General features: G+C 33.7%; 1 protein-coding gene across 4 annotated transcripts in view; it reads left to right on the top strand.

The window, feature by feature from the left end:
* The window catches only part of LOC132544626 (myosin light chain kinase, smooth muscle-like), a 111,247-nt gene that overhangs the window by 7,914 nt on the left and 84,297 nt on the right, over positions 1-19,036 (top strand). For 2 of the 4 annotated variants that reach the window (XM_060208271.1, XM_060208248.1), the window contains exons 8-15: positions 466-510; positions 1,015-1,048; positions 1,520-1,649; positions 2,113-2,272; positions 2,458-2,485; positions 3,283-3,430; positions 3,797-3,935; positions 5,193-5,243. In XM_060208271.1, coding sequence (XP_060064254.1) covers positions 466-510; positions 1,015-1,048; positions 1,520-1,649; positions 2,113-2,272; positions 2,458-2,485; positions 3,283-3,430; positions 3,797-3,935; positions 5,193-5,243 — 735 coding nt within the window. The remainder of the gene's footprint in view (positions 1-465; positions 511-1,014; positions 1,049-1,519; positions 1,650-2,112; positions 2,273-2,457; positions 2,486-3,282; positions 3,431-3,796; positions 3,936-5,192; positions 5,244-19,036) is intronic. The other 2 variants (XM_060208256.1, XM_060208265.1) reach the window with 2 other exon arrangements.

Here is a 19,036-nt window from a genome sequence, read left to right as displayed (position 1 = left end):
CGTAAGGTAGTGGGAGGTTGAAAGAGGTGTGCGTAAGGTAGTGGGAGGTTGAAAGAGGTGTGCGTAAGGTAGTGGGAGGTTGAAAGAGGTGTGCATAAGGTAGTGGGAGGTTGAAAGAGGTGTGCGTAAGGTAGTGGGAGGTTGAAAGAGGTGTGCGTAAGGTAGTGGGAGGTTGAAAGAGGTGTGCGTAAGGTAGTGGGAGGTTGAAAGAGGTGTGCGTAAGGTAGTGGGAGGTTGAAAGAGGTGTGCGTAAGGTAGTGGGAGGTTGAAAGAGGTGTGCGTAAGGTAGTGGGAGGTTGAAAGAGGTGTGCGTAAGGTAGTGGGAGGTTGAAAGAGGTGTGCGTAAGGTAGTGGGAGGTTGAAAGAGGTGTGTGTAAGGTAGTAGGGATGGGGGCTATGCATGGTTAGTCAGGTTCTATTGTAGTAAGGGTTATATTTAGCATGTCTCTCTTTAAACTTCTACAGTGAGAGGTGACGCAGGTGAGGACTCCTTCAGCACGCCTTCCAATGGTATGCATGAATATTCATAACCCACACAAATATGATAACTGGTTTTGTTGTATATCATTCTTTTTGCTGTTCTTACTTCATACATAAAATTCAAGCATATCATTTAATTAAACATTGTGGTGGCTTGGTCATGAGCTTCTTTAAAAGCCACACATTCCGACTTTGAAGGGATTTGATGGAATTAATTTAGGAAAGGGTGTTAATTCACCGCAGTATCAATGTTGTAAAAATATAATTCCTGTAATATGGTTAGCATTGTACGTCTATCTGTTAGCTGTGGTAGATTACTTGCTGTTTCCACTCATTCTATCCTTATCAATATCAAACTTTACTATGCATGATTATCTAATCCCTAAACAAAATCAGATGCTTTAAACAATCGATAACGACTTCTCCGATCAAATTGGGCTGAAGTTTTGTCTCTACAAGTATTGTCTTCATGATACAGAATGACTAGGTATATTGTAAGCTTGAAAATTAAAATTGATGTTTTTAATATTGTAGATGAAGAATCAGGAGTGAAGGATGCTGGTCCAAGGTAAGCATAGCAAGTTACATAGAAGTTACATATAATATACCAAGTGATCAAAGTTTTGTGTTCAATTCTTATTCCTGAAATCTTTCTAAAAATGTCATCACTGTTAATTTTTGTCACAAATACAGCTGGAAAAATTGACAGTTTCTTTATCTGGAATGGGTTTTAGATTAAAGTCTGCATTTGTGAGGATCTGTGGTTATTATGAAGGTAGCATATGTATAATTCTTGTTTGATAATAAATCAGATAGTTTTCAAAAACAATATATTAAGTTTTGTAATTCTAATTTTTTTTCAAATTTCATATGAGCTGAAATAAGATTTTAGATGAAACATAAGCTTGATATTTTTTATCAAGTTTTGAATCATAATGTTTAAATCTTGAACAAAAAAGAATGCACTGATATATAAAAATGTCAATATTTTATTTTCTGGGTTATATATCTTATAAATTTTTTGTGTGTCACTCTGTAGGAAATTTCCCCCTCGATTTGTCGTTGAACTCGAGCCTGAGATGATAGTTGCCATCGGTGACAATGTCAAACTTGTTTGTATAATTGACGACGCCCTTGATAAGGTAGAATGGGAAAAGGATGGCAAAAAGGTAGGTTTTCATAGAAACTGTTATAATATTAACAACAAAAACGCAGATTTCAAATTGACATAGATGAAGTTTACATTGTTGTTTATCAGAATTCAACAGGAAATTACATTTAGGATGGAGATTGAGGGAAATGGTGATTTGCGGGTGGGGAAATACTTAAACATTATCAATCGTTGTTTTTCAGCATTTGAAAAAATAAAAAAAAGATTAAAAAAAATAATCAAGAATATTTTGAGAATATCTGTGTTCATATTTGTTCTTTTTAAAAAGTTGATTTGAAGGGAACATCTTTGATGTGTAAAATGCTTTAAAATGGGATTTTAAGGAATCACTGAAAACACAAACAATTTTGTTGTCAAATAAAACTATAATGACTGACCACGAGGAAAATTGAATCTACTAAAAGGTGTCTCCCTAATTTGTGTATGGTCAACTACAATATGATGCAATCCTTTACCTTTAGATGTTGGAGGATTCCAGAACCAAGATTGTGCAAGAACCTGATGGAACACAACAACTTGAGTTATTTAAAGCTGTGTCATCAGACGATGGCATTTACTCATGTGTTGCCATGACAACATCAGGGAACACTGTGACAACAAAAACCCAACTTAGTGTGACAGGTTTGTCTTCAAAAGCTTTATTAAACTGCTGTTTATTGTTTATTAAATTTTTATTTAAATAAATATTTATAACTAATGAACACAATAAAAATTTGTTTGTTATTAACTTAATTACTTGGTAGATATATACAATTGTTTAATCTTATTATGTACCTATTATAAAATATCTCTTATTTAACTTTCAGAAGAGAAGAATCAGCCTTTGACTGTTGAGTAAGTTGAAAAAGTTTTTTAAAGTGTTTGATTATACAGGTTCATATTTGAGATGTTGAATACATTTAAATGTTGACAGATTAGAGAGGTCACATGGGTCAGATTAGAGAGGTCACGTGGGTCAGATTAGAGAGGTCACATGGGTCAGATTAGAGAGGTCACATTGGTCAGAATATAGAGGTCACATGGGTCAGATTAGAGAGGTCACATAGGTCAGATTTGAGAGGTCACATGTATATAACTAGAGAGGTCATATGGGCCAAAATAGAGAGGTCACTTGTGTCTAATTAAAAGGGACTACATAGGTCAGATTAGAGAGGTTTCATGGGTCAGATTAGAGAGGTCACATGGGTCAGATTAGAGAGGTCACATGGGTCAGATTAGAGAGGTCACATGGGTCAGATTGGAGAGGTCACATGGGTCAGATTTGAGAGCAGGTGGGTCAGATTAGAGAGGTCACATGGGTCAGATTTGAGAGGTCACATGTATATAACTAGATAGGTCATATGGGCCAAAATAGAGAGGTCACTTGTGTCTAATTAAAAGGGACTACATGAGTCAGATTAGAGAGGTTTCATGGGTCAGGCTAGAGAGGTCACATGGGTCAGATTAGAGAGGTCACATGGGTCAGATTAGAGAGGTCACATGGGTCAGATTAGAGAGGTTCATGTGTCACATTAGAGGGGTCACATATATTGGATTAGAGAGGTGACATATCAAAATAGAGAGGTCATATGGGTCAGATTAGAGAGGTGTTTTTATAGCTTGATGAAGAAAGATTTATTTGTGATTTGTAGCGAAGAGACCAAACCTAAGTTCACAAGTCAATTGAAGGATGTGTACTGTAAGGATGGGGAGGAAGTGACCTTGGAATGTGAGGTCACTGGACTGCCACGCCCACAAATGACCTGGCATAAGGACAAACATGAAATCCTGGACAGCCAGGTAAGAAAATGGTTTAGGACATATATATATATAGGAAAATCTGATGTTACTTAACATCTACCTGACTAAGAAAATCTTATTGTAAGTGAGTAATGATTGTCCTCTCCTGATAGCAGGCAATAACAATTCAGAATTATTGGTCCAAAGCAGTTAATTGTCAATATAAGATTTCTTTTCAGGGGTTACAAACACTATTTGATTAAAGAAGTTTACTTATAAAAATTGTGCATTATTTTGAATTTTAAAAAACCCTGTTAGCTCATATTTGCTTGTAAAATATTTAGTTTTTGTGTTTTTATTTTTCAAACAAAACAATCTATTATAAAAAAATTTTGTAATGCCAATATTCCTGTTTCAAATTTATAGGACTTCCAGATTAGTACTATTGGAAATAAGTGTCGACTAACCATCGCTGAAGTTTTCCCCGAAGATGAGGGCCGATATATCTGCAAGGCCATTAACTCACTAGGGGAGACAACTGCATCATGCCAACTCCTGGTGGAAGGTAGGCGCTGAAAGCTATAGCTCATCACATTGTGTAGCTTGCCTTCAAATCACCATAACATCAACATAAACATACCTTTGATGTCCATCTTGACCATAAAATGAGCATGTACATGTATGAAATTTCAATGTAGTTTCCAAATACAAAACCTGTCATGTCCATAAAATCAGGTAGAAACCTCGTGAAAACTGATGTCCATTAAGAATTTAAAACATTTTTACAAATTTCGAATGAAAGTTATGTCCATAATAATTGTTTGTAAAATGTAAAAATATATATATATATGATTGTCCATATAAGGAAAAGCAGATCATGCAGGATTCACTTTTTAAAAATGTAAATAAATTGTACAAAAGACAAATATATTTTCAATATTTATTTAAATACCAAGATATTTACCAGGTAGATAATTTGTTTGATTATAATAATTTATTTTTTTACATTAAGATTTCAACTGAAAGTTATATAAAATAGTTTAATGTAAATTCAGATAATAATTTAAATCCAGTCAGAAATACATAAAATTGTGCCATATTTAAAATGTTTATTTCTGATAATATGTGTCGATGTATATATATATCTAAATATATATTAATATGAAGTTATTTATTAGAATTGTTTATAGATATTTAATTTGAAATTGAAAATGTTTGTTTTAAAATTTTATTTATCTGTTAGTTTTCATATTTTATGCACAAGCATGTAAACTATTTTAATTGATGTAGAAATGATAACCGATATTTGTTATCATTAGTTAAATTTAAATTGAAAATGATGTTGATGATACGAGGACTTTTAGAAAAATTATTTAATCAAAGCAAAGTGTGCATTTTATAGATTTTATTACAATAATGATTATTTAGTTAAATTGTAGAGAGTTATAATTATGATGTAGTAGAAACACTATGATAATTTGTACTAAAATCTTACCATTGCTAAAAAGTCTTATCTCAAAAAACTTTTTTTCCATCTTCATTTTATCATACTTTGATATTAGCTTCTTTACTTATAAATGGGACAAAGTGCACCCAAGCTTTGTCACAATTTCTTCTAATGCTTCAGACCTTCTTAAAAATTCTTTCAAAAATACTTATTTCAATTTATTCTGTGTTAGGTATTTCTCTTCTCTTTGAAGGCTTCACCTAAAACTTGAGCCAAGCCTCTGTTCAATCTTGACTCTCAGTCATAGATACTTTTTTGTCTTTGTTTGTCTTTGTGGCAATCTGTCATCCTTTATTTGTTCATTTTCCTCCTCAGACACTCTTTCCTATGATTCTGCTTCAATGTCATCTTCAACTTATAGTCGTGGTAAGCTTGAGAAATCTCATTTTATTAGCACTTAGCGAGAGTATTCTCGTCTCATTAGCACTTAGCGAGAATATTCTTGTTTCAGTAGCACTTAACGAGAGTATTCTCATATCAGTAGCACTTAACGAGGAACATTGACAGAGTTGTCTCTTGTTTCCGATCTCACTTCGTTTTACATGAAATAAAACAGCAGACAATTTAGATCAATTTTATCTTATTTAACTTAAGGGAGACAACTGTGTCAGATCTGTTCACAAGACTCACAAAGCACGACCACAGAGTCCATGTACTGGCAACCATCAAAGAAAATATTACTCAGTGATATGTGAAAAGAATTTTGTTGTCATTTATTTTGTCAAAAGGATACATATGTACATATAACAACCATGAATTTCATAGATTATCTATACCTGATTTTTTTGTTTATTTTTTTTTTTTTTAATTTATTCATTTATTTATATTTTGTGGTTAAAAAGTATATTCCCTGAATAGATATACTTTAATGTCCATTACTGTTTGACGTGAAATGAAAACCTGATTGCCTTTATTTGTTGTAAAACCTAGCACTTTCATGATGAATAAGACGTTTTCTTTGTTGTCACATGATGGTAACAGTCCTATTAATCACCATCCATCTCAGGCAGTACATATCTGATGGTCGTCTCCACAAGGGATTTCTGTGCCAACCAAGGCCACACAAAGTCTTTTATCAACAGATCAGATGCATAGAGATACATCAAAACTGTTTCTTGATGATTAAAACCGTAGAAATACTTTCAATAGTTACTACTGTCATACAAATAAGTTAAAAGATGTTGTATTTGTGTATGAAATCACCATTTTCAGTTTCTTTTTTTTTTTTTTAGTTTTTTTCAAATATGTGAATTTTCCTTTAAAAATACATTTGTGTGGCCTTTTAGGGCTTATCTTAAAGTATACTTAAAATATATATATATATCTGTTAGAATAGATTAATGATTCATAGCATGATAAATGCCGGATGATTATTTTTTTATTATAAGTGATAACAAGAAACATCAGTTGTTAACAATAGTATTGTACTACTACTGACATTGCACCTGTGTTGTTTTTGTCTGAAGATGTTTGTTGTCACTATGTATAATTGTTGTTAGTAATTTTAATTATTATATTAATTTTTTATCACAAATTTTAATTCAAATGATCAGTTTGATGATATAGACATGGAAATATACTTCATTTTAATGCCTGTCAGTATAGAGGAAAATTTTGTGAAACTTTTCCTATATTGTCACCACTATAATAACATTGTTCCACATCTTGTTCACTACTCAGGTGCGTCATTTGTCCTATTTCTATAATATAACCCTTGATCAACTGTCCAGTCCATTTTTTAGTATAATATTTTGCTATAGATACATATATCCCTGATTTGTATATATATATATATATTTTTTAATTTTTATTCAATCCGTTTGGAAGTAAGCTCAAAGAAGAAAATATTGCATGTCCAGTTTATAATGGTTTTGTTGATAGAACGGTATAAAATTGTGTTTGATATTTATTTAATAATCATGAAAATTTCTGAGAACTGAAATATGAATCTAATTTGTCATATTGTTTGAAGTAGCCATCACTGATGCTCTGTCAATCACAAGTGTTTGATGAATCAAGTATGCATGTTGTATCACTTTTTAGTTTGAACAGAAACAGGAAATAAGCTGGAGATGTGCGTCGTATCATAATATATATATATCATTGAAAGGTGACATGTAGATTTCTACATCTGTCACACCTAGGAAACCACTTCACATACTGAATATAAATCGCATAGATAAGTGGTAGAAAGGTATATGATTCATACAGCTAATGTTTGAGATGGTTCTGCTGATGATAATATGCATGTTAATGCTGAAAAAAATAAAGTTATCAGGGTGTTTCCTAAACTCTCCTGTGGTGTTGGAATCACTGAGTAAACATTTTAATGACCTTGACATATCCTACGTTGATATAGGCATCTAAAACAAACATTCATGCGACCTTGAGTGAGGTGCTGAACATGTGGCTTGTGTACTAGTGTTAAGCAATCTTTATTTTATGCTCAATAAAAAAATTAAAACATCAGACAAGATACTAGAGTATTCTTTGTCATTTTATATCACTATGTACAGATACCACAAGTGAAAAACTGTCGAACTGAGTCATTTTTTTAAGTGACAGTTAGTCCCACAACGCTTAATCTGGTCCAAAAAACATTTTTATGACATGTATAAATTTCAGCACTGATTCTAAAACAATAGAATCAGTAAACAGTTTTAATTGTAATCTTTTAAGTTTACATTGAGGCCCATCAGGGGAATACCAAATACTTTGAAAAATATTTCCCTTCAAAATTTGCGATGTGTTCATTCTATGGGTAGCTTTTCCCTTCTTGCATATAATTATAATTTTTAAAAATAAAAGTTTAAAATGAATGTTTTGATTTCTTTTTTGTTTTTATTTGAGTTCCCTTTAAAATCCCCCAAAATGTCTCTAATAAACAAACTAATATTTCTGTGAGGACCCTTGTTCAGTATAATGTTGATGAATGGTGTAAACTCATAAGTAATGATTGGTCAGCACCTGCATTTAAACTCTAATTTAAACCTGGAGATTTATATGGCATGGAACAATTTCAGATCATAAATTGATTTAATAGCTGGATATTACCCATGTGTAATGGAATGGGGGGGACTTACCTGACTAGGAGATACAAAATAAAATTTGGTAATACTCTGAAAACTGAATTAGCTGTTAAGCATAAACTTAACTATTTACTGAAGTTGTTTTGCAGTGTAAAAACGCCACCACATAAATGTTTGAATATGAAACTGGATGGTCATGTCACATATTCTTAAATCATAAAAAAAAAATTATCACAACACATGATCGTTATGGTAGAAAATTATCATGTTTTTTTTTTCAAATAATTGAAATTAGGTATATATACTTGTTCAGCATGCTTTCAATGAGTATGTCAAATTTCAGGATCACCTGAATCATATCAGTTTTGAAGCTGATAAAAGCTACAGTTTCAAAATTTCTAGTATACTGGTTTGATAGTGTTCATCTATGTCAAGATGAATAACTTAATTTATTTACAGAGCCAATTATACTTTTGAGACTGAAATGTACAATATTTACAACTGTTTAATAAATCCATAACTTATATGATACACAACAAGTGGTGCTTATAAATGTGGAAATTTCAGTGATATCAAGAAAGCAGTTTCATATATAGCAGAAATAAGGAGGGATTTTAACAGATGGTCAGATAATAAAACTTCTACGCACATGATATTTGAGTATAGCACTAGAGTTTTGGGGATTTTTTTGAGTGTTTTAATTGGAGATGAATCATGTGTATTAGAAATACTGTCATACAAGAAGGTTTTAACTATAGAGGACGGAAGGATGTATTTGTCTAGTCAGATAAACCCTTAAGTTTGATGGGCGGGATGTAAGTATAGACAAGTGCCGTTTTGGGGTATAATTTTATTTTACTAGTCATCACATGTGATGTGTAATTCAAATGACATATTAATGTTTTCTCCTCCTCCTTCTCTCCTCCTTCTCCTCCTTCATTCTCTTCTCCTCCTCCTCCTTCTCTCCTCCTCCTCCCTCTCTCTTCTCCTCCTCCTCCTTCTCTCCTCCTCCTCCCTCTCTCCTCCTCCTCCTCCTTCTCTCCTCCTTCTCCTCCCTCATTCTCTTCTCCTCCTCCTTCTCTCCTCCTCCTCCTCCTTCTCTTCTCCTTCTCTTTCTATCCTCTACCTCCTCCTCCTCCTCTTCCTCTTCTTCTATCCTCTACCTCCTCCTCTCCTCCTTTTCCTCTTTCTCTTCTCCTCTGCCTCATCCTCCTCCTCCTTTTCCTCCCCCTCCTCCTCCTTCTATCCCCTACCTCCTCCTCTTCTCCTTTTCCTCATCCTCCTCCTTCTTTTCCTCCTCCTCCTTCTATCCTCTACCTCCTCCTCTCCTTCTTTTCCTCCTCCTCCTCCTTTTCTTCACCTTCTCCTCTGCCTTCTCCTCCTCCCCCTCCTTCTCCTTCTATCCTCTACCTCCTCCTCTCCTCCTCCTCTTCTCCTTCTCCTCTGCCTCCGTCTCCTCCCCCTCCTTCTCCTATCCTCTACCTCCTCCTCCTCCCCCTCCTTCTCCTTCTATCCTCTACCTCCTCCTCCTCCCCCTCCTTCTCCTTCTATCCTCTACCTTTTCCTCTTCCTCCTCCTCCTCTGACTTATTTTTCTTTATTTTTTGAACTATACTTTTTTTAACTTAATATTAGACTTTGTGCCTAGCTTCATTTCCATTGAAGCAGGAACAGAGACATACCTGAAAATATTTCACAAAGATCTACATCTTTTTAACATATCCCCCCCACTACTGACAAGTGCAATTTCCCCTCCCTGTCACCTGGGTTTATAAGATCTTGTACATATGCTAGGACTACCAAAGGAGATTTAGTGAATGTTTATTGAATGTCAGCTGACTTTTTCTGACAGTGGTGATTCATTAGTCTCACCTGTAGCTGTAGGTACTAGTACAATAACACCAGGTAGATGGCTAATTAGTACAGGTATGACAGGTATGCCTACAGGTATACTCCATTTGCTGATAGATATATGTACATACTCAAGCATATTTATGACCCGACTGAGCAGGTCACTGTTGAGCTGTGAATGTTTATCAGTGTACTGGTACAAGCATTCTCGTTACCCTGAACTGATACACAAAAATGTTGATGAGCGGGGATTGTTTCCCAGGCCTTTCCAATAACAGTGATATAATCATAGCCCAAAGTATTCGTAAATATGCTGCCAGCCTGAATGGTACAGAGGCTGGTGTTTTGGCAAGCTTTCAAGGGATGTTTCTGATGAACCAGGGACGCTAATCAGACATATGAGAATCACGGTCACAAGTTTCATTACAATTTTTTTTAGGTCCAGGGAGGGGCTGTAGAGTTATATTAGGAAAACATATTAGTGTGATTTGCCAGACATAGGGATGTATCATGATAATTAAAAGGTGTCTTTTTCACATCAGCTGTAGTACAGGGAATCCTTTCCCTGACATACGATGTGATTTGTCAATTCTTGGCAATGTAACTCATAAAGCGCACATAAGCACAAGTCTGTCTTTAGGGGCTCTTTAATACTGCTGTACATTTTCCTTGTTGTTGTGTTCAGAAACAACCTTTTGAAGAGGCCACATCAGTACAGTTATAACCTCTGTTATGAGTGAGACCACTTCTGTTAAAATTGTTAAAATATTACCTCTGTCATATCACTTCTGGTAAAATATGACCTCTCTTAAGAGACCACTTCATTTAAAATAAAACCTCTGTTATGCGACCACAATTGTTAAAATATTACCTCTGTCATATTACTTCTGGTAAATTGACCTCTCTTAAGAGACCACTTACTTCAGATAAAATAAAACCTCTGTTATGAGACCACAATTGTTAAAATATTACCTCTGTCCTTTCATTTTTGATAAAATATTACCTCTGTTAAGAGACCACTTCAGTTAAAATGTAACCTCTGTTAAGAGACCGCTTCTGTTGAAATATTACCTCTGTTATGAGACCATTCAGTTGAAATATTACCTTTGTTATAAAACCATGCAATTCTAAAAACGATACATTTATCTTCATTAAGGTTCTAAAATGTTTTAGAAAACTGTAGAGGGTGCCTTGTTTAAACCCTGTGGGATCAGGAGTCATGTTTTAGAAAACTGTAGAGGGTGCCTTGTTTAAACCCTGTTGGATCAGGAGTCATGTTTTAGAAAACTGCAGTGACTACCTTGTTTAAACCCTGTTGGATCAGGAGTCATGTTTTAGAAAACTGCAGTGACTGCCTTGTTTAAACCCTGTTGGATCAGGAGTCATGTTTTAGAAAACTGCAGTGACTGCCTTGTTTAAACCCTGTTGGATCAGGAGTCATGTTTAAGAAAACTGCAGTGACTGTCTTGTTTATACCCTTTGGATCAGAAGTCATGTTCTGACTTTAAATAGATGTTATTAAGAACATTGAATTACTTAGTTTACATGCCACTGTCTTTATAGTTAGTCAGTTGAATAACTCCACGCAAAGTCACACAGATTGGCGTACATATTTGTGGCACACTAGCTTTGTCACAGACATATCAATCAAAGGTCTTCTGTGACAAATGATTAATTCTGAATCCTAATAAGCATTATCTAAATCTTCTTCTAATAACTTGATATACAACCCTTGTATCAAGGTTAAAATCATGATTTCTTGCATTTAACAAAATTATTAATTTATCAAGACACCTGTATTCAACTCAGAAGTTAGATTCTCTCTTTAAGGTCAATACCAGTATGTGTTAATAGAAAAAATTAATTATATACATTTTTATTGTAGTGATTGGTTTCATATAGAGGTTTGTTTGGAGAAGACTTGAGGGAGATGACGTTAGATTTTATTGCTAACGTGATCACGTCACTTTGCTTTTCTTCACTTTGTAATGGCTAGGTGGGGCTGAACACCTGCATTAATCTGTAATTTTCACATAACCTTGACCAAAGATTTGACCTCAAGATGTCTAGAACTAATCTCTTTTCTTTGTTACTAAACACACACTTGTTGAATTTATCAATTTTTGGTATAAATACCGGCCTACTGGTTGTTATGGTGACTTGTACCTGTAATTGTGTTTATAACATAATAGATATTTACTGGTTAATGATCAGATAGGGAGGTCCTAAGGTGATAAGGGCTGGAATAAGTGGCCCATACTGGTCAAAGAAAGGAGAAAGTGGTCAGTTTATGTATATAATTATATCCCCTGTATCTGATGGTCACCTTGTGGTCATTTAAACTCGGGACTGGCTCATCGTTTACATAGGGCACTGTTCTTAAGGCTTAGTTTCTGTTGTCAGAAATTGGGAAATATTCAAACTTGTTGCCTAAGTATTCTAATCATTTTAATTTCCTTGCAGTTGATAAAAACTGACAGGACAATACAATATTCGTAATCAACCAAGTTTTCATTTTTTTTTTTTTGCTCAGGGAGTTGAATGCTGATGCCTAAAATAAATAATTTCTAAGATCAATTTTCCTTGGAAATAGAAACTCATGTAAGTTTTTGATTCTGTAAATTTTCATTACCTCGACTTTTATTATGATTAAGTTCTACCAGACGAACATGAAAAATAAATTCTTAGGACAGTCACAGGCATTAATTTATCTCGCAAACAAACAAATAATTGTAAGCATGTTTTCTTCCCTAGAAGTTGTTAATCTTTCTGTAGATATGAATGGAAGAATGAAATAATATATCTACCGGCAGTTTTATCAAGGATAACAACCTCTGGACAGTGATCCTCTGCAACCTTCTTCCCCTCAGCAGTTATTTCATTAGGGCTAACATCACTGGCAGAAGAGTCCATTAACAATATTAAGGGATAGAAAACTGAATTAAGGCCCAATTTTTTACTTATTTTTTGTCAGATTATAAAACATGATTTGTTGAGGTCCTTGACCCAAGGCAGTGGCACGACTGGAACATAAACTTAATAGTTTGTTCTGTTTATAGCGACCAGGGATTCGCTGGGATGAAATGAAAAATTGCATTGATTTTCTTTCATTTTCTATGAAAAAGAAACCAATGTTACAAGTCATAAAAAAAATATATATGTGAAGAATTGATTTTTCAACTGTCTTTTTTCTTCAGTGTCAAAAACTTTTCTGCCAACGTACATTTGATTTACAATAAGTGAAAATATCTCTGGCCCTATGTACTCTGTAACTTGACTTCAGGTGGACAAAACATGATTTAAGACAAAGAATTTCTAACTACAAGAAGCATGGCTGAGTGGTTTATGTCTATTTCTGGAAGGTGCTGGTGACTATCTAGTTTCCTGATAGGGTCACATGTACATCATGATATTCGTAGGAAATATATACACAAATGTATATCTGTCAGATGTATATCATATTAAACAGAAGCCAAATTTTTATTTTGCTTTTCAAGAAAAAGAAATACTGTACCAAATTTGTTATCAAGTTACTCAACTGAATCTTGATCTATTACCTATAAGTACGTGGAGGCTTTATTCATAACTCTATACACTACAGATTATTTATGGGGGTGGGGGTGATCGCGGGACTTCACTAACAATTTACAGGTGTAGTTGTCATATAATTAATAGACCTATGACCTATTTTTTTGTCTTTACTTCAAAAACTATGTTTAATTGTGATTCTGTCTACTGCATATCAATGTGACTCGAGTCAAGCAGTCGGTTGAGTGACAAGTCTAAATTGAAAAGTCAAGATTGGGTCCTTTTCAATATGACAAAGGTAAAGAATTTTCATTGATACAGTATTATTAATCACAATTAAGAATGAAAGTTTTCATCATGACTAGACCATGTATAATCACTTATCATTATCAGCGATAAAAATCTTAGTCACTTAAACGTTTCATGAGTAATCTCCAGTGTTAATCTGTTTTAAATAGATGTTTAACAAACCTTGTGAAGGTTCTGTAAACCGTGAAATCTGGCTTAGTTCTGTGACATCATAAATGACACAGAGCCACGCGTCCAATTATGTTTACTGGTTCGTCTAGACCAAAGATACGAGCTATAACTCACAATCTCAAGATCTCAAATATTTATGTCTCTTTTGGAGCGCCTGGACAAAAAAGATATTATAATTAGCTCGTCAAGCTTGCCCCTGACTCAGATTGGATTTACTTTCACCACTCCTTAGAAATATTGGTATGTCACACAGATCAGATTGGGTTTCTAGTTTACGATTTGTTTTAAGTTACTTTATAATTTCTTGGTACTACCCTCTCTTTTGAAGTATTTTTCTTCTACTCTATCAAATTTGAAATTGTAAAAAGCCATTTCCTTTCTACATTTGAGTAACAACTAAATTAGTTTTGTTACCACCTGCCTTTTAAAAATGAGCTAACGTATAAAAATGTGAAATTTTCATTCACTGATCTTATCGTTAACAAAATCTGTTTACCGATACAATGTGATCACTTTAAAAAGGTGTTGCTAATCTATGATAATGATAAAATGTTTCCGGTCTTTAGAAAGGTGTCCAGTTATATGTCAAGGATATTTCTCTTGGCAGATATAACAAGATCTGTTGAATACTTTTGAACTAAAGATGTTTTGCACGTAAAAAAAGTTTTCATACAATACACGTGCACCTGGTTCTATATTATTATGGTTTATACCCATTTACTGGTAAGATGGCTTTTGATTCACTGTGATAGCTTCAAATGAACTAGATGTAATAAACTTTGAAAAACATTTATGAGGGCAAAATTTACATGAATTTAACTTTTTGGGATCATTTTTAATTTTTTTTTATCAAAGTAATTTGGATTCATGGTTGGGATTTGTACCCATGTTTAATCAAATTATCTGCCAATTCTTGCTTTGTTAAATATATCTTGTTCTTGGTGAGATATAAAGTTTGTTTCATTAAGGTTTATCTGGTAACATTGTATCCTAGGACTCACCCTGCTGGTTCTGTCATCATTAATATCTCTATGAAAGTACACTTTTACAAACATAGCTTTATCTTGAACTTCCAGGCTGTAGGCCCTGCTAGGGTGTTTTACTAACTAAAAGCTAGGGGTTGAATTAATTGGTTCTGATTCTACCGAACATTGATACATAGTGTTGGGTGGTAATACCAAGCATGGGCTTATTAGTAAACAAGTCTAAAATATCAAAATAAACTACAACATAATCGCAAATTCAAGAATCGATGTAATCTTCAGTCCAGAAATTTATATAATAGCTTTAATCCCTGGTCCATCTTCCTTTAGGTTTAGCCTCTGGGGTGTTCACCTGAAAAAATGTGATACCATTTAATCTTCAACTTCTATAATTACTATTTTCAGTTGACTGTGATCTGCCTGTTACCTCAGATTGAAAACATGTTTTATCTATAGTTAATTTTCTGATTTATGCTTTTCAACAACTTGTATCTAAATTAAATGTTTAAATAAAGATAAGACGTAAACCTACAGGCCCATCACGTTTTCATTTTTATCTATGATTTATATAGTGCTATCAATATTCTACATATTTAAATTACCAACATGCCATGCAGATTTCATTCGGGAGACGGGCCAATCTTTCTGACACTTCCTGTTCATTATAAGATATTGCTAATTAACCTAGAATTTATACCAGGATTTCTCATGATAGGAACCTAAAGTTACGTTATTATAAATAATCTGAACTCCCCAGAACATGAGCTTCTGCAGGTGGTGGATTGATAATGAAGCACCTCATTCCAAAATATTAATCAACGGCATTCTATGACTTACATTCACAAACTAATTTTGTTTTGATAAATCATCTATAAATTAGCATAGATATGTCTTTGCAATTCCTTTCGTAAAACAAAATGTGGTACTATGGGTGGATCTGTGAATATACAGCAATTGAGAAGACTACACCTCAGCTGTACAATAATGCTCCAGTGTGGAGGTCGTTATTGTATTTTATGAACCATACATAAAATGATCTCAGCCTTAACCTCTCTTCCCTCATTAAGAGTTAATAATGGTACATGTATATTAACGATATACTTTCATAGATATTTCTATAAAATGTTATAAAAAAATTATATATATGTTTGTGGTAAATAAGAGATATTGCCTAAAGGTATATCTCTGTTCCTGAGGATTTGTTGTTCTGGTGACAAAATGTCCCGTGCGATTCTTGCATGATTCAATGTAATGGATTGCATTTGCATATTTTTTAAAGCACAAGCCAATAAAATAAATTATTTGTTGTATTCGAGCAGAATAAGCAATATAAACATATACACGTTGCTCTCAACAAAGGACGACAACGAATAAAACCATACTTATGGCTGCGTAATAACTTTGGTGTACTTAGACAACAATTAGTTAGAGTCAGGATAATCATTTTCACTAGCCTGCATGATAATACAGGAAAGCCCCATTGCTACTGACTAAATCACAAGAAATACACAAATAGCATACATTTTGATTTTAATGAATATGAAGTAGACACTAAACAACCTGTTTCTTCCTGAAATTTGACAAACATTAAAAAATATTTATGAGGAAGTGCATAAGGTTAACTATATGATAACTTTATAAATATGAATAAAATGGGCAATAAAATATTTGCTAAGGTTAGAGGTTCAGTCTACGTCGGAAATTTTTCTTTTCCATAAATCTGCAGGTCATTTAGGTCGATGTGAAATGGGTGAAGGTGAATAAGTGCTACAATGAAGATGATTAGGTGTGGATATCTGGTTCTAGGCTGTGTTCAGAAAATATGTACTGTTTTGGATCAATCTGGTTGAGTTGACTTATAAATCCTTTACAGAAATTGTGTGGGAGGGGCTGAACCTTTTAAACAATGTTGTAGTGCATTCCCTAAATCACTAGTGTATTTTATCAAAGAGTAGTGTGATATTCAAAGGAATTATGACAAATTATTATTTTATGGTACCAAGAGAAATTATGATATAAAAAAAAAGTAACATAATCTGAAAAAAAATATATTAATAATGATTGATTTATAATTTGTAAAATTTAAGACTTTAAATAAGTAAGAATCTTTTAAAAATGTGAAGAAAACACTTTCTCCAATATTTTCCTCGTGGAATCAAAGTTGGAACGACAGGAACTTTATCCCCAAGGTATAGCATGTCCATTAATGTTCAATGGTTGTTAAGAGTTACAGACTTACTAGACATTATTCTATAAATAGATTTTCAAAACAAAATGCAACACAAATAAAACAAATGTCCTGTCAAATTAGGTTTGAAAGCGTCATGAGGTAAGTGAATCATATCCAGATGTTGGCATGAAAACAAAAACAAGAGTGAAAGGTCTTGTATCAGTTCCTCAACATGCTGTCCTGAAACTCTACAGAACATTCACTGGTTAGTGTGTTCTGTTAAGGTTATATACTATTGCATATTTTTGTGAAGACTTTATCATGTTTTTTTTTTTCAATATACCGCTCCTGAATACATCATGTCTGATAAATAATTAGACTTGGGTATTAGGGGTGTAATTCCAGTCAAAATTATGATGTTTCTGGCCTTGCCAATTTTCGACTTGTGTAATAGTATTGCATAATCAACAGTTACCCTTAGAGCAAAATGGGGTCATTTTACACAGAAAAAAAATGGAAAATTTTGTAAATTTTGTGACTTTATATATATCTACGTTTTTGAGGCAGAAATCTTATGTTAAAGTAGCTTAACTTAATGGTAGTTCAGAAGGTAGTATAACTCCTTAATACATATGATGTAATTTTCCCAGTATGATACCAGCTGCAGTTTAAGTTACACTCAGACAGATTGAGGTTACTTTTCAGTCTAGAGGATCAATTAGTGTAGATAAGTACTCCCAATTTAGCTAATAATGTACCTAGGGACTTAATACCACTCAAGGGAGATAATACCATTTAAGGGAGATAATACCACTCAAGGGAGATAATCCCACTCAAGGAGTTACAGTTTTGTAGATCTGTTCGACCCCCTGGTGTAGAATTCAGCTAAGAATTAACTGACATTGTGTGGTAAAATTGACTACGACCACCCCTACTCAGACAGAACTGTCTGATTGTAGGAAGAAAGTCGGTCAAGCAGAAAATGAAAACAGTGGGATTTGAAAGCGAAGATTATTATCAGAACAATACGATATCACTTCTAACAGACTTTGTACTTTACTGGTTTGGTGTAGAATAATGTTAATTATCATCTTCATTGATTCTAAGTTTCAATGAAAACAGACTTGAACCCCGTTTTCATTTTTCATATCATGGCTATATAGATATATAAAGGGCCTTCGGTGTCCGGCAATCACAATTGATATATATTTATACAAACAGGGTGTCATACGATTTTGTAAAATTGCTGAGTTACTGAAGTGTCATGTGAAACATGAGTCATTTTTATGTTTTGATCTAACAATCATCATATTCAAATACAGTATTGATACATGAACATTTCTTACTGGCTGTTCCTTGTCCAATGACAGCTCTGCTTTGATTGTCTGCAACATCAATATTTTATGAAGGTGACGGAAAGGAAGAGAGTGTACAATTCCTTACAAATATGACACCATTACGTCAGGTAGTCGGTACCTGTCAAACAAGATCTCCATCACTCACCTATTACCTTTTCACAAAGGTAATAATCACCTGCTTTGTTCTCAGGTTTTCAACAATGAAACTGGTTACAAAAATAAATAGATATAAGATTCTGTTTCTCTTGAATCAATCCATCACCTGCTTGTATCATCCACTACCCTATCTGCTCTACAGATACCGGGGATTTTTTTTCCTCATTATCTTTCAAAAGCAGGTACAGAAATCTTTCCCTCGCATACCTATGATCGACATCTGCCGGTGTCCAACCAGCTTTTAATGGAATTTAGAATTTGAAATTTGACAGACTACGGAATTCTTTTCCTTGCATCTCTCACTGTCTACTGTTTTTATCATTATCTTTCTGAGCTGTATTTGTATTTTGGTATCTCTGGAAACTTGTTTTTGATATGTAGATGATTCTATTTCATGCATATCGTTAATGTTTTTGTGTTAGATATAAAGCTCTGTTGAATACTGCTGGTTGGGAAAAAGAAAATTTGATAAAATCTCCTACATTTTGTAAAGAGAATAGGTTTTAATCGTGGTGTTTTTTAACCCTACATTGCACTCTTCAGTCGACATCTGCCTTTTTATGGAAGTTTCTGGTGCATACCGACGCTGTGTGTGATCTTGTCAT

This window comes from Ylistrum balloti, unplaced genomic scaffold (assembly GCF_031769215.1).
Source record: "Ylistrum balloti isolate Yb309-2 unplaced genomic scaffold, AGI_CSIRO_Ybal_v1 Utg369590, whole genome shotgun sequence".
NCBI lineage: Eukaryota > Metazoa > Mollusca > Bivalvia > Pectinida > Pectinidae > Ylistrum > Ylistrum balloti.
This window is presented reverse-complemented; position numbering and strand designations above follow the sequence as displayed.